The sequence below is a fragment of the Lutjanus erythropterus genome, chromosome 1 (genome assembly GCF_056507025.1).
Source record: "Lutjanus erythropterus isolate fLutEry1 chromosome 1, fLutEry1.hap2, whole genome shotgun sequence".
NCBI lineage: Eukaryota > Metazoa > Chordata > Actinopteri > Lutjaniformes > Lutjanidae > Lutjanus > Lutjanus erythropterus.
In genome coordinates this window covers 14,023,506-14,048,216 of record NC_139317.1, presented here as the reverse complement: position 1 = coordinate 14,048,216, position 24,711 = coordinate 14,023,506, and the positions used below count along the sequence as shown (strand labels likewise).

The 24,711-nt window shown below is 38.6% G+C and overlaps 2 protein-coding genes across 2 annotated transcripts; both read left to right on the top strand.

Moving 5' to 3' along the window:
* Nucleotides 1–557: 557 nt before the first annotated feature.
* Nucleotides 558–12,630, top strand: LOC146332699 (long-chain fatty acid transport protein 2). The gene is made up of 10 exons (XM_084712581.1): nucleotides 558–1,064; nucleotides 2,133–2,342; nucleotides 2,444–2,602; nucleotides 4,403–4,527; nucleotides 7,085–7,279; nucleotides 8,729–8,819; nucleotides 8,950–9,148; nucleotides 10,253–10,350; nucleotides 10,493–10,623; nucleotides 11,950–12,630. The coding sequence occupies exons 1-10, from the start codon at nucleotides 584–586 to the stop codon at nucleotides 12,124–12,126; spliced, it is 1,866 nt and encodes a 621-aa protein (XP_084568707.1). The 5' UTR covers nucleotides 558–583; the 3' UTR covers nucleotides 12,127–12,630.
* Nucleotides 12,631–17,410: 4,780 nt separating this feature from the next.
* On the top strand, nucleotides 17,411–24,458 carry LOC146332698 (long-chain fatty acid transport protein 2-like). Its single transcript, XM_084712692.1, has 10 exons — nucleotides 17,411–17,961; nucleotides 18,995–19,204; nucleotides 20,243–20,401; nucleotides 20,616–20,740; nucleotides 20,859–21,053; nucleotides 21,995–22,085; nucleotides 22,199–22,397; nucleotides 23,207–23,304; nucleotides 23,691–23,821; nucleotides 23,899–24,458. Exons 1-10 carry the CDS (start codon nucleotides 17,481–17,483, stop codon nucleotides 24,070–24,072), a joined length of 1,863 nt encoding a protein of 620 aa, XP_084568818.1. The 5' UTR covers nucleotides 17,411–17,480; the 3' UTR covers nucleotides 24,073–24,458.
* The last annotated feature ends 253 nt before the right edge of the window (nucleotides 24,459–24,711 follow it).

Sequence of the window (24,711 nt, the reverse complement as noted above, 5' to 3'; positions counted from 1 at the left end):
TGTTTAGATATTAACACATTGTTTGAGATATTTACACATTGTTTTAGATACTAAATCATTATTTTGACATAATAATTCATTGTTTTTAGATATTAACTCATTACTGTTCTGTGCATTGAACTTCTTACATTGTGGCTCCGCCTACCACATCAACTGACCCCCAGACAGGCTGCAGAGTGTCGTTTACATCGTATAACCTCAATAACCCTTTTCAGCTGACCCTGACACTGACCTTACGTGTGACAGATACGTCAGAGCTGTTTATTGTTTACTCCCTTTAACCCTAGTTGTTCTCTAAATAAACCAAGTTTTAGTTTTGAAACCACTTCCCTCTTTTCCTCTTTTTTTTTCTTGCAATAAAAATAACATAACTAATATAAAATGCTCTGCTGATGAGCGTTTTTCCCTTCAACCATCTGCATTTCAAGTTATTCTAATATTTGACCCTGTCTGTGAACTTTTGTAGAAAATGCCCCGCCCCACTGAGCAAAATCCTTATTTGCAACATTCCTCGTTTTGCAGCAGGGGCTGCACTTTTGTTTTTTTCCCCCCCCCAGGACTCTTGGCTTTTAAACGAGAAGACATGGAGATATATTTAATTTCAATCATTTTAGCAACTATCCTCATCATACCATTCGCACTCAAAACTTTTTTCCCTTTTCTCTGGGTGGATATTCTGTATTTCAGGGACCTACTGCGGATTTTAGTGACGTTTGTTTCGAGGAGAAGAAGGAGACCTCTCTTCTTTGTTTTGGACCGTTTCTTGGAGCAGACCGCGGCGCATCCAGACAAGCTGTTCATCGTGTTTGAGGATGAAAGCTTCTCCTACACGTACGCGGATAAAAGGAGTAATAAAACAGCCAACGCGCTGCAGGCTCACCGCGGGTATAAAGCTGGAGACACGGTCGCCCTCTTCATGGGGAATGAACCCGCCTTCATGTTTACCTGGCTGGCCCTGGCTAAATTAGGCTCTCCTGTGGCTCTGCTCAATCACAACATCCGCACCAAGTCTCTGCTGCACTGCTTCAACTGCTGCAAGGCGAAAGTGTTGATAGCTGCTGCAGGTTTGTGCACAATCAGCAAAACTACACTTAAAGTTATTAAAAGACTCATGGAAACCCATTTCCGCCAGCAAACAAAAAGCAAACAAAAAGATTTTTTAAGTCATTATAATGAGAAACTTTATCAAAATAATGAGTAAGTATCTTAAAAATGAGTTTCTACCTCAAAATAATTTGTATCTCAAAATAATTAGACATTAGACATAATTTTTTAACAACTTAAATTATTTTAAACAATTTTCTCATTAATTTTAGATACTAACTCGTTATTTTGAGACAGTAACTCATTATTTTGAGATAAGAAGTCATTATTTTGAGAAGGTTTCTTATTATTTTGAGATGCTAAGTCATTATTTTAAGAGTTTCTCATTATTTTAAGATACTAAGTCATTACTTTGAGATAAGTAATTATTTTGAGCTATGAACTGATTATTTTGAGATACTGACTTATTATTTGAAGTTGCTAAGTCAATATTTTGAGATGCTACATCATTATTTTGGGATCATTATTTCAAGATAATTATTTTGAGATAAAGTAAGTTATTATTTTGAGACTCTAAGTCATTGTTTTGATACACTAGGTGATAACTTTGAGGTAGTCATCTTTTTTAAATAAGTAATGATGTATTTAGAAGAAGTTCTTTTTTTCTTCAAAAGACCCGTTTCTCGCCTGTATGGAGCACACATTATGAAATGCTTTATGTAATTAGAAGTGCACAAATAAAATAAATAGAAGTTCCAAATAGTCTTGTTATGCTTTTGTTAAGGTGGGTTATGTCTGTCACAGTTGGTCTAAAACATTTTATATATCTTTCTATTGAAGTTCAAATTTTTAGATTTAGAGATTTCGGTTTCTGTTTTTTGGGTTCACGAGGTATTTTCAGGGGTCTTGTAGCTTTTCGGGTTACTTTTGGGTCCTGCTTATAACTCAAAAGAAAGAGGAGGGTAAAATGCATTTTCTGTAAAGCTGCATATCCCACTGCCAGTATCGGGTCAATATCTGGGCAAGTCTGGGTATTAATCTAAAACTAGCACCTAGTGGTTATGATTGTGCTGCATGTCTCTTTCCAGAGCTAAAGGAAGCAGTGGAGGACGTGCTGCCATCACTGATGGAGCAGGGCGTCACTGTCCTCCTGATGACCAAAGACTGTAACACACCTGGGATTGAGAGCTTCTCTGATAAAGTGGATGAAGCATCGGACTCCCCGCTACCTCGATCCCTCAGATCTCACGTCACGTTCAAAAGTCCTGCAGTTTATATTTACACCTCTGGAACTACAGGTGATGGACTGTCTGCATTTGTGTGGTTTTCAGTTTCATGTGATAATCTGTTCCCACAACTAATGTCACAGGTCGTCTTGTGCTGTTTGTGTCTATTTCAGGTCTTCCTAAAGCAGCTGTGGTCAATCAGAACCGCCTCCTAACAGCTCTGGCTGTTTTATCCTCAAACGGTGTAACGGCCAGTGACGTCATCTATGTCAACCTGCCTCTGTACCACACAGCTGGTTTTATTATAGGCTTTATTGGCTCCATTGAGACAGGTGAGACCAATGAGACCAGAGGTTCATTTGTGAGGGCTGGGTGAGATTCCTTAAAGAGTGGATATTTTACTGACCTAATTATGAGTTGGCAGCTTGTTTTTATACGTTTCAGCGTTTGTTAAGTGGCTGAAAAATATGCTTGTTTTATTTTGTCTCTTAATTTGAAACACCCAAATTGCTGGAAGCCTATAGGAGACTATATTAAAAGGATCATGAAATATTGGGTTTTCACAGGCAGTAACTCAACGCAACTCCTATGATCTGAAAGTGAACATGAAACCATAAAATAAAGCAGATACCTAAAAGTACAAACAGCAGCGCAGGAGAGAAACTAAACTTAAAACCACAGCGATTCAGTTAGAAGCTACAAAAGTACTGAGAGCTGAACGCAGAAACTTTTCAAATGCTGTTCTTTTTGCTCTCCTGCACAGACAGGAGGCTTTCCAGCTTACATCAGAAAAAAGAAAGAAGGGTAACATATCTGCTGGTTATGCAAAAGGGGTTAGTTGCCTATTTTACAGCTCAACAATAACAATAGTTAGAGCAATTGTTTGCTCGATTGCAGAGGGACTGGACCACTAAACAAACCTTCAAGATAGTCACGTCCAACTAAAGGGATAACACACACAGAGCAAACAAAAGCTGTAAAACACAATCACAAAGAGTTTACAAGAGGTTGTGAGTGCTGGCAGTGGCAGATCCAGCTTCACTTTGTCATCATACATTACAGACATTTACATGAACTGATGTATCAAGTGTCTCTTTATGATTTGAGATAATTCTCCTACTAGTTAGGGTAAAAAATCCTTTTAAAAAAAGAAAGCCACATAATTTCCTGAACAGTGCAGTACAGCTTAGCATGCGATGATTAATCAGTCTAACATCCATAGTCCACATCAGCTCTGAATTAGTTTTCTATCATTTTTGATCTTGCAACATGCATGCTTTAACAGGTTTGCAATCCTCACTGACTTCCCACCCTCCTGAAATCACTGCTAATTATTTTTTGTTGCCGGAGGTATCACTTGAACCTCAGATCTCTGCAGTGGAGGAAACTAATTTCCTCATCCACCGGTGGCACCCTGTTGCGAGACCTTCGTAAGGTTCTCACACCTGACCTAAATATGAGACGAGTGCTGCAACACTGTAAAGTGAAAAGTGATGCCGCTGCTCCTCCAACTCCCTCTGGTTCTCCTGACTCTGATGGGAAACTAAATGAAAGGGCCTTTTGTCACTGAGAACCAGTAAGCTGAACAGAGCTGGATAAACCAACACCAGATTACCTCTACTTTCTAACTGCGTTTTTTCCCCTAAATAGGCTAAAGTTCACACTGCTATTATATGTCTGGGTAAGCAGCCTGAGTTACACAAATATTAGGAGACATCCAAAACTGCACCTCACAATCACAGTCCTGCTGTGCAGCACATGCTGTTAACTGGAACACAGTTTAATATTGTCATGAATTTATGGAAATATTCAAGTCTTACATTAAAGTTTCCATATAGTTGTTTTTAATTTCTGCCACCAGGGTGGATTCTTCTTGAAATTAGATCATATGCAGACCAAAACACTTTAAAAATGTAGATGAATATCCCTAATAGACATAATGTCTTTGTTTAATTGGAAACCAGCTTTATCTCTACTTTTATAACTGAATATGTAAAGTTTTGAGCTGCATGACCTGCTGAAGTGAAGGGCAAAAAATGAAACTAAATCTGAATGTTTTGCGATCACATTTCTATGATGTCTAGCAAATAAATGTCCTTTTATTTGTTCTTTTTTTCTGTCTTATATTAAAGGGTCGACTATCATTCTGAAGAAGAAGTTTTCCGCCTCTCAGTTTTGGGACGACTGCAGGAAAAACAGCGTGACTGTTATCCAGTACATAGGAGAGGTGATGCGTTACCTCTGTAGCACACCAAAGGTAAAATGATTTTTACTGTTCCCAGCTCTTCACACAGCGATCTTCAGCATTGCAGGGCTCAGTACTGTAAGACTTAAAACTCAGCAGTATCACAATATTTCAGCGTTGGATAATGTTTTGCAGATAAAGGATTTTAAAGTCTTGACTGTTACTAGTACAGCACCAACATCTCTTTTTATTACCAATTGTATTAAAAAGAAACTGCACACACTGCTCACAAAACGAGCTCAAAGCATCAAGCTGATCAAATATGTATCAGTATTACTGATTGCCTATTTCAAGCCTCAATAAATATATTTTGATGCACTGTGTAGCTGTAATACTAGAACATTACTCACCAGGCTGCCGTGTTGAAAACGTATGCAGGAAGGACAGAGAGGGACTTGCAATGCACTAACATGGGCGTGCTGCCGTACCGAATATCAAAACAAAGACCAGTGAAGCTCGGTTTACAACACAGAGGGAGTGTGATTTCATTCTCTGCACAAGGCAGCCTGATTTCACCAAATAGCACATTGCAGATAGTTGTTTCCTCGCAACTAGTGAGCCTGAATATCACATATAACACCTTTAAGTATCAGCTATTTCAGGTTTACCCCATTTTGTTATCACTGTACTGTGGAAAAGCCTCTGCAGGAGTGTCCTGATCATGTGACAGTTCAAACTCTCAAATGAAACACAAACCAATGGCGTTATTTTAAGTTTGGCAAAAAGGGTTATAATAAACTTTACAATGACTCTCTCTAAGGTGCAGGGAAACTCTCAATTTAAGAACCACTTAAGGGTTTGCAATTGTAGATTCAGTCATCTGTGGTAGTGAAGGAACTGTTATAATGTCATAAGTAAGACGTTACCTGATGCTTCATATTAAAAAAGATCAGTTTATTAATCCCAAAGGAAATTCTTGTGCCAGGGATTGCTCCAAAATTACAGTAACATAAGAATAAAATCAAGAGAGTCTTAAATATAGAGTGAATTATAAAATATAAAGTGCATAAGGAATAACTGCAAGAATAGAAGTAAGATAAGTCAAGTGAAAAGGTAAACTAAAATAGAAAAAGTGGTTTCAAATTATATTGAAATTGGTCGAATGTCTTGACAGGGTGATATATTGGTCTGTTTAATAACCTTTATCTATTCTTTGAATGGCAGTTTTTCAATAACTAGAGAAACTGCCACTGAAACAAGCTGACACAGGGTTTTTGTCAGGGCGCTGGGGGCACCATGTCCTCCCTCTGCCATCTTAACCTCTGTAAAAACTCCTCCACTCGAGACATCTGCAGAGACAGAGAGCGCTGCAAACCGGCTGCAGCAGGCTGCCATTGAGTCAGTCAGAGATTAACTTTCCAAATCTGTACATTCCCACTGTGCAGCACAGCTGGCTAACCAAAATAGAAATCATTAAATCTCAACTATCAGGTTCCAGCCTTCTGCGTCATTATCTGTAGGGGTCTGAACTGCAAGAAACATCATGGACACGCATAAATACCGTTTCCTCGTGAGCTAAATATGCATTTTTAAAGCATTACAATGATTGCATACTTTTTCAGATCCCTTAAAGATGTATGTGCTGTATTTGGGAGTAAACATTCTGCTTACATGTATGGCCATTCAGAGTATCTAATTGCATCACATGAAGTGCAGTCTCAATTTACTGCATGACCCTGTAGCAGTAAGAGGAGGTGGTTTGTCTGTATCTGGTCACCTCTAGGAATAGATGCTGGCCTTTACTTAGGAAGACCATATCAAGTAACTTGGCAGCCAAATCACCCTTTACCAATATGTGACATTAGGATCACATTTATGACAGGGAATGTTATCCCTTATACTGCATCTGTTTGGTTTTTAGAGAGATTTCTACCATGAACTGGTTTCCAAAGTAGAATTCTCATATAACATAGAATATATAGGATTAGGCATGTTGGTTCAGAATTCCCATTAAGGGCTTAATTAGATGATTGATTTGTGTTTATTATTAAGCGTAAGAGTTCATATGTGTGAGTGTTTAAAAGCAGTGCAGTCTCACACTTTTCAAAATGCTGACACTCGATGGTTTTTGGCCCCGTCACCTCTGTTTCTTCAGCCTTTGATGAAGATTTTTACAATTGGTCCATATTTGTTCCGATATTGATCAATACTACTTTATCAAATGTTTGTGACAAATATATGTAATGGAGACTGGATATTTGAAAGACTGAAAAACTTTCTAAACTGTAAACTGTCACTGGTATTTTTATAAATTTAAAAAAGTTAAATTATAGTAAGAAAAAGGATCAGCGCTGCCTATAAAAGTAAAAAACTAAAAAACAAACTGCATATAATATTGTATTGCATATAATCTCCAGAGGGCGTGGGCCCTCTTCCCTGGAGGCCACCGTGTTGCAGTTTTACAGCCACCATAGATTCTCCTACACACTTGAAAGGGAAAGGTTACATACACTTGATGCCACTAAATCCTACATCCTGGTCCTTTAAATTAATTAGGTATCACTACTTTAGGTATTATCTATTTCTTGCAAAATGTTTAATCATTTTTATTTTTTGTATAAATATGCAGAAAGAAAATGAAAAGGACCATAATGTGAGACTGGCCATTGGTAACGGTGTGAGAGCAGAGATATGGAGAGAGTTTCTAAATCGCTTCGGGAACATTCAGATCAAAGAGTTTTACGCCTCCACCGAGGGAAACGTGGGATTTGTCAACTACGCAGGTAAAATTGGAGCCATTGGACGGGTCAACTTTTTGCATAAGGTAAGAACAGGCTCAAAAACATTTTTGTTTCTGTTGACATTGTTTTTTATCATTTACAGCCAATTTATTAGTGTGTGTATAATACTAAGTGTAACTTAACATTTTTCTCAAACCACAAAGAAAAAAAAAGGACTCACTTGCAAAAACATCTCTCCATTTTTATTACTTTCCTCATGTATGTTTTTTGTGCATGCAATAGTGGCAGATTTGAACTTACAAACACATCAGCGAGGCAGTAGAGTTGTAAGGACAGTTTAGTTTACTTAACACTTCAGGCAGAGTTAAAACCAGGGAAATCAGCCACACAGGCAAACAAGTCTGACCTGGGTCAAGCAGGGGATCCAAAGTCTAAAAACAGGCAGGCAGGATCAAAAAACAGGTAGAGCAGACAAAACAGAAAAAAATACACTGCACAGTTTTCCAAAAACACACAAGACAATCTGTCAGAGGGTTAGGACAGGTGGACCGGTGTATATCCTGAGTGACTGATGAGGAAATGAGCCACAGGTGAGTAGATGGGCAGGGAAGACCAGGTAAAGGTAATTAGCAGATTGCATGGACCAGAGCAGCCACACATCACTTCAGTTGACCACACTGCATTCAGTGCTATTAAAGTGCCAGCGCCAAATACAGAAGACTGGTGTCATGCTAGTTTATCATAACGCCATAGCAGACAGACAACTAAAACCACAAAATAGTGACAGATGGCAGAAATACATCACCTGGAGGTTCAGTAAGGTACTTGTGTATGTCAGGATATACCACCTCTGACCACCTGGGGGAGTCGTTCTTCTACTTTGATGGAGGCAGGCACTCACCAGTCCCTGTTTCAGTGTTTCCCAATCCTGGTCCTCAGGGCCCATTGCCCCGTATGTTTAAGGTGTTTCCCTGCTCCAACACACCTGATTCAAATGAACAGGTCGTTATCAGGCTTCTGCACAGGCTTGATGACGAGTCAATCATCTGAATCAGGTGTAGGGAAACATCTAAAACATGGACGGTAGTGGGTCCGGAGGACCAGGATCGGGAAATGCTGCCCTATTTCTTTATTTGTTGATTTGATGTACTGATGCAGATGCTTGGTGGGCAAAGACATAGCATGAAAGACTGGTGTTTACCTGTTTTTGCAAATTAATTCTTCGCTTAATCTTTCAGTTTATGAGAAATTGTAATCTGAAAAGTAACTATAACTGTAAGACAAATGTAGTGAAGTAAACACTACATTTATACAGTATAGTACAAGTATAAATACATAAATATAAATTGCATAAAATGTAAATACTCTTGTACAAATACCTAAAATTTGTACTTAAGTACAAAACTTGAGTGAATACACTTCATTGTATTCCACCACTGCTAAAAAATACTTGAATTACATGTGTTATTCTGCTGTTGAAGATGTATTTGGCACAAAACGCAGTGCTGATGTCTGATGTCTTCCTCCTGCAGAAGCTGTTTCCTTACACTCTGATTCAGTACGACACAGAGCGGGATGAGCCGGTTCGAGATGCTAACGGCCTCTGTGTCGAGGCACCCAAAGGTGAAGAAACTTTTCCGCAACATGACACTCGACATTACATCTTGTAGGCGGTCAGGACCCCAGCGGTGGGACAAGGTGTCCGTTGATACACATGATAGTAAAACATGTGTGTCCTTGTTTTCTCCGCAAGGTCAGACAGGACTTCTGGTGTCAAAGATCACAGACATCGCTCCTTTTGTCGGTTATGCCCAGAACGAAGAACAAACAGAGAGAAAAAGACTTCGAAATGTTCTCAAGAAAGGAGATCTTTATTTCAACAGCGGAGACCTGATGAGGATCGATAAGGACAACTTCATCTACTTTCAGGATCGTGTAGGTGACACGTTCAGGTACAGAACTCCTCTGCACCATGATTTGATATGGTTGGTTTTTTAATAGGGTAACTATTTATAATACTATTCTGCAATATAATTCATATTATCAGAGGTGTGGATGCAAGTCACATGACTTCTACTCGAGTCAGACTCCAGTCACAAATTTGATGACAAAATCAAAAACTACTACTACTTGCGCCGTGACTTGGACTCGTGACTTCATTTGGTCTTGATCCTTTTCACTTCCTTCCCCCTTTTCTCAAGCCCAAAGATGAACAAATATGTTTTTTAAAATGTCCCACAATCCTCAGATCCAAGCCGCTTTGAATCAGTCCGACAGCATTTAATTCCCAATGTTGTGTAACTGAGCGCCAGTTGGAAAAAACAATGTAACTAAAGTTAATCTTGTTCACGTACGAAAACTGTAAGGTGATCAACAAAATAACAATTTGCAGAATGCAAAACGTGCAGGTTGAAAATTATAAATGGAAATGGAGCAACTTCCTATTTCGTGCAACATCTGAAATTGAACAAAGACTTGTACAAGTAGGAAGAATGGTCACTAATGTTTTACTGTTGAAGATGAAAAACACGTTAATACGTCAAAATTTCTAGAAAACGTGGCAGAAATTCTGTTGAATCTATTGTAAATTGACAAGAAAGGAGATCATCTCTACAGAAACTAAAACACTAATGACACTTTTCTCGCTCTTCCTCACTTCATATAGTGATTTTTTTTAACTAAAGTCAAAGTAATTTTGTATAAATAAAATGTCACAATCCATGATGACAATCCAGTCTTTCTACCAAAACCATCAAACCTTACTAGACTATAGGTACATTTTCTTTGAGCTCACAGCACAATCAATTATCCAGAATACATTTTTAACACATTTCCTGATATTTTTCAGCAGTCCTACTACACTGAATTCCCCTGCATCTTATGCACCAGGCTCCTTGAGAAAAGCTTTGAAGTACTGTTGACCGTATGTGTGCAAAGAGAGGACACATTTTTGTTTCTTCGCATGCACAGACCTGTAAAATATACTTTTGCCTTTGGTAAACCCCCCCCCTCAAAAAAAACAAAAAAAAAACGTTGTAACTTGTTTGAGCCCTCAGGTGGAAAGGTGAGAACGTGGCAACAACCGAGGTGTCTGACATCCTGACGATCAGTGACTGTCTCAAAGAAGCCAACGTTTATGGAGTTCAAGTGCCAGGTGATGGTCACTTCCTCTTTATATTTTACCTCTCACCAGATAAGAATATCACAACTTCCATGTGGCATGAAAATGAAGAATTGATGAATTAGTTAATAGCGGACAAGTGTTTTGTCTGTTTCCATTTTGTGTGGTGCTGTAGGGCACGAGGGGCGGATAGGGATGGCAGCTGTCACCGTGAAGGACGGTGACCAGTTTGATGGAAGTAAAATATATAACCACATGGTCAGCTACCTGCCCTCATATGCCCGACCTCGCTTCATAAGGATACAGGTAACTTTATTCCCCACACACTTTATTGGATTGATCTTTTCTCAAAAAAAAAAAAAAAAAGGAAATAATACTATTGTGATCAATGTTCATGCCATTTTGTTAATATTGGATTATGTATTTTGATGTGTTTTTTCTGCATGGCAACAGCTGTGACACAGTCAAGGTCAACGCCACTCAATCATGATGTTTAACTCTCAATCAGTCCTCTGTAGACCTCTGTAAAAATAGTCTCTAAGTGATAGAAAATACACACTTGCCTGGTTAGCGGAGGCGAACAACTGCGAGATGATGACTGCAGTTCTAATTGTTTGCAGCATGTGATCAAAAGCAGATGAATATACTTCGATACAACTTTATTGTAGAAGGATAAACCCTTTAAAGGGATAGTTCAGCCAGAAATGAAAATTCAGTCATTATCAACTCACCCTCAGGCCGATTGAAGGTCGGGTTTATTTTTTTAGTCCACAAAACGCTGCTCGAGTGTCACAGGAAATCAGCATTGCAGAATCTCCCGAGCTATTTATTTAACATAAAAAAACCCAAGAAAATAAAAACATAAAATGCCTCCATACTGCTCGTCTAGTATAAGCCAAGTCTCCTAAAGCCATGAATGCAAAAACAAGCCAAGTTGACTAAAAATCTCACTGTAGCTCCTTAGCTTGGAGCCATGTTCACACGCACACTGTCTGAACTGGCAAATGGCATGTTGGGACTTTAGGAGACTAATTTATGCCAGACAAGCAGTATGAAGACATTTTATGGGTTTTTTTCCCAGTTGTTTTTTACATTTGAAAACTGGTCACCATTCACTTACATTGTTTGGGAGATTCTGCAACACTGTTTTCCTGTGAAACTCCAGCAGTGTTTTGCGGACTAACGAGAGAAACCCCGACCCTCAATCAGCATGAGGGTGAGTAAATACTGACTTTTCATTTTTTGGTGAACTATAATACCAGCTTTGAAATAATTCTTTGCTTGGCTTGTAGGGTGAAACTGTTATAATACAGTATTCTCTGGCAGCAATCTGTTTTCTTTATCACTGAGTGAATGAATCTCACAAGAAAGTTGAGAATCAAGCCGGAGACCCAGGAATTAAAATTCCTTCACTTTCTCGAGTGGTGTCCCGTCTAAGAAATGATCAGATCTAGTGCCAGACAACATACTATAAGGTTTCTTCTTATTAAATAGAAATTTATTAAAGGAAAATCATTTTAATGCATCAAAATGATCCTCTAATGTACACTGAATTTTTGAGATGTCAGTCTTGGGAGAATAAATCACAGTACTGTACCCGAGTGATTATTACTGTACTTTTCTTCCGTCTAGAATGCCGTGGAGGTGACGGGGACTTTCAAGCAAATGAAGGTGAAGTTAGTGGAGCAGGGTTTTGATCCAGGATGTATCCAGGACCCTCTTTACATCCTCGATGATCGGGAGAAGAGTTACATCCCGCTGACAGCTCAGGTCTACAGCTGCATCACATCAGGAAACATCAAACTCTGAGTCGACTCGGGGTGCGCGCTGCATTGGTACTTTTAATAATGAACTTCCATCTCAGTGACTGAACAAATCTTTTTAAATAACAGTTGTGTCTTTTGTGGGTTGTAAAGTAGTTTGGATACCTTTATTAAAAGCATTAGATGAGGATGTAGATGTAGGATTCATATGTATTTGCATATCAGGGGCCAAAGTCAGCCTGCAAAAGGAAGAGGAACTAGTAGTTAGTAAACAGTATGTTTACTAACATGACTGCTTTCCGGTACGAGGCTCCTGCTTTTACTTAATTCAGGCAAATAAAGGTGTTGAAATGTAATCAGAATACTTTGTTTTTAGGAAAGATGTAAAGCATGTAATGGTTTAAGAGTTTAAAACCAGTTCTAGTTTACAAGTGTATATCTGTTTTACTCCTAAGTTACAAGAATGCAAAGACAAATTTCAGGTGTGACAAACCACAAGGTGGAGACAAATGTTCATGTTACCAGAGTCTCTGCCCTCAGTGCAGTAGGGATATATATATATATATGTATATATTGTACAAAAGACTGTACAATGGCTGACTAACAATATAAAGTTCAGAAAGAGACAGTGATACCTCTGAGAAACAGTTAAACAAGATTATTGCATGGCTTTGTTGAATACTCCATCCTGATTGGTCAATACGGTATTCTGCAGTTGGCTGCTATGACTAACAGGCCGTTTGCTTTGGACGCAGTACTGATCATAGACTCTGGGGGGCAATAAAATCATTTTTTAAATCAATGTCTTGTGTCAAATTGTTGATTTTTTCACAAAGTCACTGCGTAATAAACAGGATAAAATACAGCGAGTGTGTCATTATTACAAAATAAACCCAGACAGAGTGATACAGGACCCCAGCCTGAAGCGGAGTGGTCTTGAATCAACTTGAGGGGTTTATTATTTTCTGTTATTGAAAATAGTATTTTCTGGTATTATTGTATGAAGAGTAAGAGCAGGTCGGACTGGAAAAGATTTCAACTTCCTCCTATCCATTTTGAACATGAATGGAATTTAAGTTGCACAGTTGTTATTTCCATTTGCTAATAATCTTGTTTGTTTTTGTTTTTATTGCTTATATATTTTACTTTTGTTCTTTTAACATGCTCAATAAATTGTTTTTTTAAAAGTTCACCTTTTGTTAAAGATTTGCTGTAGAAAACAGGAATTCTTCTTTCCTGGATGTCTGAAATTGGCTTGAGTATTTCTTTTTCTTAGTATTTTCTATTTGTCTTTATGTCTCTCACTCACTGAGGAGGACGAGACCCGACAATGGGTCACATGCAGCTGTATTGTTATAAAGCGCTGTACACTGCTAGAAACAGGTCGAAAATCTGAGAGAAAAATTTGAAAAATTGTGACTCAGGAGGAAACCAAAAGTGAGTGATGAAAAATTGTGAAAATCGGGAGCGTTGGCGAGTGTGACTAACAGCCTCCACAGCTTGGGGAGTTTTTCACAAGATTTTGGAACCTAGCTTAGTGTTAGTGAGGTCCTGATGTTAAGCAATGATGCCCGACTTGCTGCTGGTGTTCCATTTCAGCCAAAATTTGATGGGAGAAGTTGAGGTCAGGGTCTGTGCAGGCCAATCAAGTTCTTCCAAAGCAAACTGGAAAAACGTGTTTTTATTGATTATGGCATTGTCATGTTGAAACATTAAAGGGAGGTTCTTCAAACTGACTAAAATTTCTCTGAGTGCTGGAACTAAGGAGCCCAAACTATGAAAAACTCTATGTTGCATCTTTGTTAATTGTCAGATTTCTTTCAGAGGGACAAAGTCCTTGTTACAGTCAAAGCCTGTATTATACTGTCAAGGTCAGTCAGTTATTATCAGTTACACAGCAGTTCAAATGTCAGTTTTTCACTCAGTAAACAATGATAAAATAATCTGCACAGGAAAATGATAATAATATTTATCAGGCCAGACATATCCGACCTAATAATAATTATTCTGCTTTTATGATCTGTTTATGATCTGTTTGCTGCTTTGGATGAAAAAGTTGAAGATATTAACAGGAAATTAATGCCTGTAAAAGTCAACAAGCTTCTCTTCAATGTGACTGCTTTGGCTTAGCAGTGATGGAAAGCAATGATTTTAGGCTTTAGGTCACACTCATTAAAAGGGACCTGTTACGCTTTTCCTTATTTTCTGTCATAATGTTACAGCGTTTGATGCTCCTATTAAATGTGGCCAAAGTGTCAAATAAGGAAGCAAACACGTGAAACTAACAGAACTGTTGCATGAGGAGTGAAAAGCGTGCACCCATACAGGGCCTCACACCTCTATAAGGTCTTGCACCTGATAATTGGAAGCGATGTGAGCAAACGGAGGCTGGAAAAGTTTCCTAACTGGAAGCAACGTGAATGAGCAAAGAGCTGATTGTTTCTTTTCTTTCCAGTGAGGCTGCCTTAACCTGCCTCATGTGTCAGCAAACAGAAAAACACTCGCCCTGGTTCTGTTTTAGCGATGTTTCGCGCACTTGCTTCACCTCCAATATATTTTATCTGGTCAAAAACGATGCCGACATCCTTGAAGTTTCTATTTCGCGTCATCAAAGCAGTCAACAGGGAGGACGAGAACAAGGTTGAGATCTTTTATATAATCCATAATACATAAAATGACTTAGCCTGATTTAAGATTATTACGTTTGTTATGAATAAATAGCATTGCACTAAGATTATGCATGTAGTAGTGCAGTAGAATTACAAAATGCATGTGTGTCTGTGACTCATGTACATGCATGTGAGCAGGGCCTTGCACCTCCTTGCAACTACCCTGAAAAATAATCCCAGTGAGCAACGACTCAGGTTTCAGACTGTTATGAAAGCAATGTTTTTTTTTCTGCTTTTGATGACTTGGGGCAACGGGCTGATGACAGCACATGATTTTCTTGACATAGTCATCTGCTGCAGACACAGCACAGCATAGCAATCCACCCATCCAGTCTGTCTTCATTGCACTGCTTTGCTCAGGACTGTTTGTATTGGGTACTGTAGTATGATGGGTCTGATGTTCTGCAGCTACTCAGCTCTCAGTGATTTACGGAGATGGTGCTCAGAAGTACTCAAGGTGCTGTAGTTTTCCACTGCCAGACCAGTTTCTAAGCTAAAAAGCCAACTAGTAGCTAAAGTTTCCACAAGTAACATGTAAAACTTGTCTGGTAATCAGAAACTCTGTAGCATAAAGAGCAGAAAGTGGAGGCAGGGCAGCTGGAGGAGATCACAAGGAAGACCAGAAAATATTTTCTCTGTGAAATATAATCCAGTGTCACCGAAATCAGTGAATGAAGTTGTCTTTTGTACAGAAATCAGTGAGACCCAGCAGCCTACACTCTGCTCCCGTGTCTTTGGAGTACATTTTTATATCGTTGAAGGTTTGTACAACATTATACAAAGTCAGTGCAGGACTCATTACAATCTTTGTATTTGTGTCCGTCCAACCATGCTCAGGAGCAGAGGGCACGACTCACTGGTGCAGTCATGCACCAAGCTCCTGAGAAGTTGGCCAATCAGAAGAAAGAAGGCTTTTAAAGGGGGGGGGCTTACGGAGACAGAAACAGCTTGTTACAGACAGAGAGTAAATAGAGGGCCTGCATAAAGGGCTTGTGCAACTGTGAATCATTCAAAGCTACTCTAGTGGAGTTGCAGAATAAAAACATAAATAATAATCCCCTTTAAGGCATAATTTTCTCTCATTTTACACTAATTTTTGTTTAAATTACATGTTTCCATGATGACAAACAACCTTTGGAGCTATTGCTCAAAGGGGCGGTTTAAAAAAAATACATATTTTTCCCTGCTATAACACCGTTTATCCTGTTAGATTCAATCATCTTGTTTGCCCCCCAGCTGGTGACCCAGTTACAAGTAGAGTAATGGATAATTTATGAAGAGAGAGTTGTTGTTTTTTTCTACAGCAGAATCTATCAGAACTTCTTTCTTCTGCTAGAAACAAAGTATTTCCTACATGAAATTGCTCACAACAAAGTCTGTGGATTATTTTGAGTAATTTTTTTCATGTTCTCTGGAAAGAGACAATGCTATTTTGTTTTTATTTTTTGTTTTTGGTGCTTTGAACTTCACAAACCAAGTCCCATCTACTGCAACTCACTCCAAAACTATCTAGATGGATAAATGGGACTACAGGTAAGAGGAAAGAGATGTATTTTTTATTATGTGATGAACTGTCCCTTTAAGTTCTTAGTAGGGTCATTAAAGTAGACATACAGAAAAATACACTGATGACAAAGAACACTGTAATGATTGTACAATAGCTCCATGCTGTGTAAGGTCATTTTGACACTCATTATGCAAGTGCTATTGTTTCCCAACCAGATCAGATTTACAGTACACATATTTTTTCATTTCTTTGTTGGCATCTAGGGCTGTGAGTAATTTAATTCCCATAAACTGTGTATGAGGAAATGACAAATGAACGACTTGAACTTGAACTTGAAGTTTTAGTTGTTAAAAATCTGGATTTGATCTCAAGTGGTGGCAGAGGCAAAAAAAAATGGCACACTGAAAGTTGCGATGCATTTATGGTGAAAACAGTTTAGATTAATAGAATAGTTTTATTATGTGCCTTGAGGTAGAACAATTACTACACCTCTGTAACAAAAAACTCAGGAAACTATTAACTATTAAGCCATTTATAAGCAGAATAGAGGCCAGCTCATTTTCTGGCATGTAGGACAGTCTATGGCAGTGCATTGCATTTTGTCCACTGAAAGGGCATTTAGAAGGTTTTTAGGTTTTTATTTTTTGGCGCTTTGAACACAAGCTGAAATACAAACCAAGTGCCATCTATTTCCATTATATTCAAGAGAAGGCTGATAATTTCTATGACCGATATCTCCAAAACTCAGTATCTCACACCAAAACTATCTAGATGGATAAATAACACTACAGGTAGGAGGAAAGTTGTATATTTTTGATTAGGAGGTGAACAGTCCCTTTAAGTTCTCGATCTCGTTCTTGAAGTAGACATATGGGAACATACAATGATTGTACAATAACTCTGTGGTTTGTAAGGTCATTTTAACAATAATTGCTCAAGTGCAGTTATTTCCAGACCAGTCCAGATTGTCTCTGAAATTTTCACTGGTCCAAAAGGACCCTGATTCTGGCAGCATTCACTGCAGTGCAGTGAGGCTTGTTCTAACATGATAATAACTTTCACAGATATTGTCAGCAGCTCTTTCATTATCCTCCCAGAGGAATTGGTTCAAAGTACAGTGGGCGGGAACTCAAGGCCTTGGCCTTTATTCAGCTGTGGAACACTGCTGAAATTTAAACCTCTGAGGCCTCCCTTTGCAACACAACTGACAACCTTCTACTGATTATGATTGCATATATTCTTTACACCGTTCTTGCAGGATTGGCAATTTTGCCATTATTGCTTTATCTTAAAAACCCTTACTTTTTGCAAGATATAAGTTACGCAATTACTGCAATTAAAATCGGCATACAGCTGCGTAAATTCAAGACGCAGAAACCGTTTTACAGTATTTTGGATTGTTTTCTGGACAAAGTGGCGAGGCAGCCGCATAAGAAGTTTGTACTTTTTGAGGAAAGCTCCTACACTTACAGCCAGGCCGACAAAGAAAGCAACAAGGTGGCCAGAGCTCTGTCCACACATGTCCAACTTAAGGAGGGGGACACGGTGGCTCTCTTCCTGGGTAATGAGCCCAGCTTTGTATGGCTCTGGCTCGCACTGTCCAAGCTGGGATGCACAGCTTCTCTGCTGAACTGCAACATCAGATCCAAGTCCCTGCTGCACTGCTTCTCCTGCTGTGAAGCCAAGGTCCTGGTCGCTGGTGCTGGTAAGCTGGGAAAATAAGACTGAGATACTCTGTTATCTTCTGTGTGATTATTAAATTAATGTCAGGTTTTATCCATTATTTTTGTTATCTAGTCTTGAAGAAGAAAAGCAAGGTGACAAGTCCTTTATATTGTCTTTTAAACCTGAGTGTAAATTTCAGACAACACACCTGACCTGACTGTGATACATTCTGTGCTTATCAGTGCTCTCTGGTGGACAAACAATGTAATGGAGTTTTGGTGTTTCTCAACTGGAACAAGTATAAATTAAACTTTTACACTGTAAAAAAAAGTTGAGGAACCTCAGAATTTCAAGTTTCAATCAAACTCTAACTAAAGTTTGGCCAAACTATAATCTTTTGTTGAGATAATTTACTTTTCTTCTTTAGATAATCTAGAACCTTTGAGTTTTAGCAATATAATAAAATACCTCGAGGGTGTCCATTTTAAGGGCACTCTAGAAGAGACTTTACCACGTTTTGTCCACTGAAAAGGCAGTCTATATTGCACTTTTGCTGTGTTTTTTTCAACCACAGGGCCACCCTAAAGGTTATTCTCAGTGGGAATAACCTTAAATTACAGTGATGCTGCCTTAATGTGTCTTGATATGTTAATCCTGCTGCAGTTGACAGTACTAGAATATTAGATCACACCACATTTCACAGTACACTAATAAGACGTACTACTACTTACGTCTTACTATACTTTGTATCAAACAAAAAATAGAAATGTGTTCTTAATTACATCATGAGACCCTTTATTAAACTGTTATTAGACTTTATTAGAGGTAACAAGTAATGCACTTAATGTTACTACTTGGAAATAATTTTTTCACACATAATAACAAGCCACTTTGGGTAAAATAAACATTTCCATTACATTTGTGCTTTCCCAAATACTGTATTCAGATTCATGTGCATGTCTAGTGTTTAACCTGCTGTTTGATGTCAAAATGGCTGACATGAAAAAGGTTTATTGTTACTACATTGACCTCCCTGAAGCCTCCGCCTTTTCTCTTTTGCCTGTCTCTCTCAGACCTGCGAGGAGCCGTAGAGGAGGTGCTGCCCACCCTGAAGCAGCAGGGCGTCCGTGTGTTCATCCTCGGCGAGGACTGCAATGTGGACGGCATTGAAAGCCTCTCAGATAAGATTCAGCAGGCCTCAGACCAGCCTCTGTCACCTCAACTGAGGGCCAACATTAACATCAAGAGTCCTGCGCTGTACATCTACACCTCAGGAACAACAGGTACTCTGACCTTCACCTTGAATCCGTGTTTATGTTTTTAGTGTGCAGGCCTTGGCCGACACAAGCATGACTATAAAAATGTGCTGAGGAGGCTGAGGATGGTTGCAACACATTTTGACTTCCTCTTTATATATTAAACTCACACAGTCTACCTCTGCAGGCTGTTTTACTCTCGCTTGTCCTCTCAGCTCAGCACACCATACTCTCTGACCAACCACAGCATCCTGAGCTGCAGACCATTAAATTGGCAAAATATGCAAACCATATGTGCTTGCCATCCATATGGTAATTGTAGAACACTCATCCATCCATTGAGTGAGTGTGTCCGGGTCGGCCAGTTTCACACCATTGGTTTAAGTTAGACTCCTGGGGAGTGAGTGACTGCAAATATTCAGAAGAGTATTTTCTTCAGCCATTGTTAAAAAACAAGCCAACAAAACTTGCTTGCTAGTGTAAGTTAATGTGGGAATTTATCAGGCTCTACCCCCCCCAAAAAAACTGCATCATGTTTACCAACAGAAAAAGTGGCTATAATATAGTATTATTAATTTATTTAGTGATATTTATCAAAAACAGTTATTAAGTTATGTTCTATGCATAGAACATAGGTCTACCTTGAGTCAATGTACAGATGCTACAGATGCTTTTTTAATCTCTGTATATTTCAGTGTGAGACAGGAAGAGTGGAACAATTTGCAATGCAACAAACTTTTATTAAACATGAAATATCCCCTTATGTGACTCAACAATTACTTGTTCATGTGGAAAATTACTTTGTGAGTGTGGTCTGTTTTGTGTTGCAACTGTCCCAGTCAGCAGAAAGTCAGGACAGTTTGACAAAAATAAAACTCACGAAAAAAAAAAAGAAAACCTTCATACCTCAAAAATAAGTTTTGTGCTCAATAAAAGCAGCAGCAGATGTTGTATGTGTCCTCTGTCTTCCACTCTATCACCACTCCAGCATGTTTCTGACTGGAAGAATATGACCCTGATGCTACCATCCCCATGCCTGCTTTTAATACCGATATTATCTTGTAGGGCTTCCCAAGGCAGCTATAATCAACCACGAGAGGATATGGATGGCATCTTTTCTTCAGTCTGTTGCTGGTTTGCGCTCAGATGACATCATTTACATATACCTGCCTCTTTACCACAGTGCAGGCTTTCTGATGGGACTTTGCGGAGCCATAGAGAAAGGTGTGGACTCACTGCATCATGAAACTACAAAGCATGATTTGTGCCGATGAGTTTACTGCAGGTTAAACTAACAGGTATATGACCTGAAATAACAGGCAGTTTAGATCTGATTACCGCTATTTGTATGTCAAAGTCCTTAAGGTCTTCTTAGGTTTATAGCGCTGACCGAGCTTGCAGTGTGAGATAACACTGAAATCCTTTGTTTCATTTCTAGGCATCACTATTGTTTTAAGACGTAAATTCTCTGCTTCTCACTTCTGGAATGACTGTAGGAAGTATAATGTGACTGTTATTCAGTACATAGGAGAAATTATACGCTACCTCTGCAACACACCAAAGGTAAGACTCAAGTTGAAAACAAATACTCATATTGTTCTGACATTATAACTGACAGTGTCAGTAATAAACAAAATGGTGTTTATTATCCTGGTCTCACCTCTCCTTCCCTCTGCTCTAGCGAGACAATGACAGAGATCATAAAGTCCGACTGGCTATAGGGAACGGGATAAGGGCCGACGCCTGGGCTGATTTCCTGGAGCGGTTTGGGGACATTCGCATCTGTGAATGCTACGGAGCAACAGAAGGAAACGTTGGCTTTGTCAACTACATTGGCAAAATTGGAGCTATTGGCAAGGAACATTTTTTACACAAAGTAAGATGGGGGAATAAATGTTGTTCACAGGGGTGTAGTCCTATTTGTTTTAGTACCAAAGCGCATCTATGTCGTACGCATTGCACATGCTTAAGTTGTCTTAGGTCACGTAACCACTGTTCCTTTAGTCCCGAGTTAACATACATTAGTCAATTTGAACTGACCACACAATCAAATGTTAGACTGACTTTATGAATAGTTGTATCGTGTTGAAAAACTTGCAGCAGTCAGTCCACATAAGTGCTCATTCTCTCTCTTTCTCTCTCTCTCTCTCTCTCTCTGCTGTGACTGCAAATCTGCATCAAACTTTTCTCATCAACATAAAAAAACAGCTGGAAAAAGACACCTCTTACAGCTAAACCCCCTCCAAAAAACAAAAACATCTGTCTGATCAGGGCTATGCACTTCAGTGATGATTCAATTTGCAGGTGCTTATAAATACAATTTATGCTAAATGTGAATATTCTGTTTCCTCACTTAGAGAGAAAAAAGTGCTGATCTGGTGCGCTCCGGCAGCACTACACCTGTGGCTGTTAACTTGTCTCTAATACAAATAAGTTTCAGTGGGGTCGAAGCATGGACACCCTACTACATTACATTGAATATTTTGTGGTCTTTTTGGTTTTCTTTGCGAATAGTCCGATTTATCTTATGTTTGATTCACGTTAGTGTTTATTTTCAGACATATTTTTTTGGGAAAATACTTCCAAAAAGTTATCAAACAACATTTTGGCAGCCCCTCTGCTGTAACTCAAGGTCATGGACCCATTGTTAAAGACCCATGCAATATTCTATAGCAGGCTAACATTTAACATTGGTTGCTTTATCCAACTTCTACAGGTGCTAACTGCATCTTTACAATATAAATAGTGTACATACAGATGTATTATGAATTTAAATGTGTGAACACTTACTTTTCCATGTTTTGTCCTGCTTTTCAGGCGGGATATAAGTATGCCCTCATCAGGTACGACACAGAGAAAGAGGAGCCAGTCAAAGACTCCAAAGGATTTTGTATCGAAGTCCCCAGAGGTGGGCTAGTTTCCACCAAAAATATCTCTCGCTCTTGAACCAAAAATATGACTCTCTCTTGACCTTCTAGCACTCACTAATACACATCCCATGCTTGTTGCTTTCACCCACAGGAGAGACCGGTTTGTTCGTGGCAAAGATTGGAGCTAAGGCACCTTTCAGCGGCTATGCCAAGAACAAGCAGCAGACAGAGAAGAAGATCCTGAAGGATGTGTTTGTGAAGGGAGACCGCTACTTTAACAGCGGTGACCTTCTAAGGATCGATGAACAGGGATTTGTCTACTTTCAAGATCGCATTGGAGACACTTTCAGGTTCGTGGGTGAAACAACTTGAACGTATTTGACAAACTGGGTAAATAATGGAGAATGTTGGTTAGATAACACTGTCAAAGGCAGAACGAGACCCATATAATCTTTGTAGATAAATTTTGTTCTGCATGTTTCATCAACTCAGGCTACGTTTGAGTTTAGGACCAATTTCATCACTGGAAACTGAATTTAGATTCAGGACAAAACATTTTATTTGACTGTATTTACGACCGTTAAAGGCCTTGAATTTAGAGAATATAATTTCAGAATTTAGGAACTAAGACACCTTGTTATTCTGCTCGCTATTTGTTTTCAGTATTTGATATTGATATTATTGATTGATATTATTCCCTATAGTCCTTGATTAAAATTAAAGCTACTTCAAGGAGTTTTAAACTGTTTATGAAACTGTCTTGATTTAACGCTGATGCCTCTAAATGACCTGCATGAACAAACCAAGACCATCTACGAGAAGATCAGCTGTCTTTGTTATTCTTAATGGCTGGTTACATTGACTAGTATGTAAGTCAGTTAAAATGAAGTGAGAGGAGATTATATAATTTTATCTTTGACGCTATATTTTTGGATAATGACGGTGGAAACACAACCACTTTTGTCCACATGGGGCTCCAAAAAACAACAAATATATTACAGTTCCATGTAGTAGCTTTAATAATCTCCATTTAATTATTTTTTCAACATTTTCTGCCCATGGCAAAGTTTTCCTCTGGCTAACTAAATTATAATAAACTGTTCCCAGTGATAAATGAAAACACTGCAGGTAAGTTATGTTGTGTTGTCATAAAATACAGGTGGAAAGGAGAAAATGTGGCAACCACAGAGGTGGCCGATCATTTGCTCACAGTGGACTGCATTGAGGAGGCTAATGTCTATGGTGTGAAAGTACCAGGTAATAATTATATGTAACACTTAGCAATGACTTAAGTTGTATAAAAGAAGGAGTTAGAGGACGGTTCTCAAAAAGATTGTATGTCAGAAAATCTCCAAAATATCACATTTTAGTAAAAGCTTCAACCTTTAAGGACTGCATGTACATGTTTGAATCTCTTTGCAGTTTTTAAAGTTTTAACAGGATCTTGTGGACTTGTACAACCTTTAACCTGCCCATTAATCATTAATAGTTGTAATAATGAACCATATAATCCTGCAAATTATGTTAAAAAATTTTAATTTAAAAGAGTATAGTGTGTATTTGAAATAAGTGCTCATATACTTTGAGCTGTTTAAAGTCACATCCTGAAACAACCCATCTTTATTTTGATCTTAACTGATCAGGACATGAGGGAAGAATTGGAATGGCAGCACTGAAGCTGAAAGAAAACATGGACTTTGATGGACAGGCTGTATATCAGCATGTCAAAAACTACCTCCCCAGCTATGCAAGACCACGCTTCATTCGCATCCAGGTAAACAAAGTTTTGAATTAACCTACAAATAAAATCATTAATTTGATCGATGAACCCATTTATTTTGTATTTGGCAGGATGCACTGGTAGTAACTGGGACCTTTAAGCAACTGAAGGTGAAGCTGGCAGAGGAGGGCTTCAACCCCGCTGTCATCAAGGACCCTCTGTTCTACCTGGAGGACAACAAAGGCTACATACCCATGACTCAGGAGATATTCAGCTCCATCGCAGAGGGGAGAATCAGGCTCTGAATGACTGCAGTGTCTCTTCCTGAATCCTCAACCTCAAATTGTACCTTTGATTTTTAGGTTTTAGTTCATACAGGATGCTAAATAATGATATATGACCTGCAAACTGAGTGTTAATGTACAGTACATTTCATGACCTGCTTTACATTGTGTGGAGAATATTGTGTAATGAAATATAATTTGGGATATAATTTTGTTTGAAATGCTTTTTTATTTTTTGGTAATGATTTGTTTTATTGAAAGATGCTCAAATTACAATACAATTGCACATTTCCAGTCATGCATGCTTTCATGCAAATATACTTGTAGCAAAGGTTAATTATAAACATGAAGCATCAACTTGAACATATACACAAGTGAAATAGTGATAATGACATATATGACATTTTACAAACAAAATGCCACCATGACTGCCAGTGCAGATTTGCCTTTTGTTTTCTATCAAGATGGACTTTTCTTATGTATATTAAGTTTTTAATAAAGTGTTTTTGTAACAGAATAGAGTAAGCCAGTGTCCTTGTTAATGTTGTTTTTGCATCGAGCCGATTAGATCACCTGTAACTGAGCATAAAGAACACATAGAGCCGTTTATGCTCACATCCTGAAAGAAACTCTTTTTACCCTGATCTTAAATGATTAGAA

Excerpts from the sequence above, each read along its gene's own strand:
- LOC146332698 (XM_084712692.1), top strand. The coding sequence starts at position 17,481 with ATGATTGCATATATTCTTTACACCGTTCTTGCAGGATTGGCAATTTTG. Across the intron at positions 22,086-22,198 it reads TTGTATCGAAGTCCCCAGAG|GAGAGACCGGTTTGTTCGTG; the intron begins GTGGGCTAGTTT and ends TTTCACCCACAG. Across the intron at positions 23,822-23,898 it reads CACGCTTCATTCGCATCCAG|GATGCACTGGTAGTAACTGG; the intron begins GTAAACAAAGTT and ends TGTATTTGGCAG.
- LOC146332699 (XM_084712581.1), top strand. The coding sequence starts at position 584 with ATGGAGATATATTTAATTTCAATCATTTTAGCAACTATCCTCATCATA. Across the intron at positions 1,065-2,132 it reads AGTGTTGATAGCTGCTGCAG|AGCTAAAGGAAGCAGTGGAG; the intron begins GTTTGTGCACAA and ends GTCTCTTTCCAG. Across the intron at positions 8,820-8,949 it reads CTGTGTCGAGGCACCCAAAG|GTCAGACAGGACTTCTGGTG; the intron begins GTGAAGAAACTT and ends TTTCTCCGCAAG.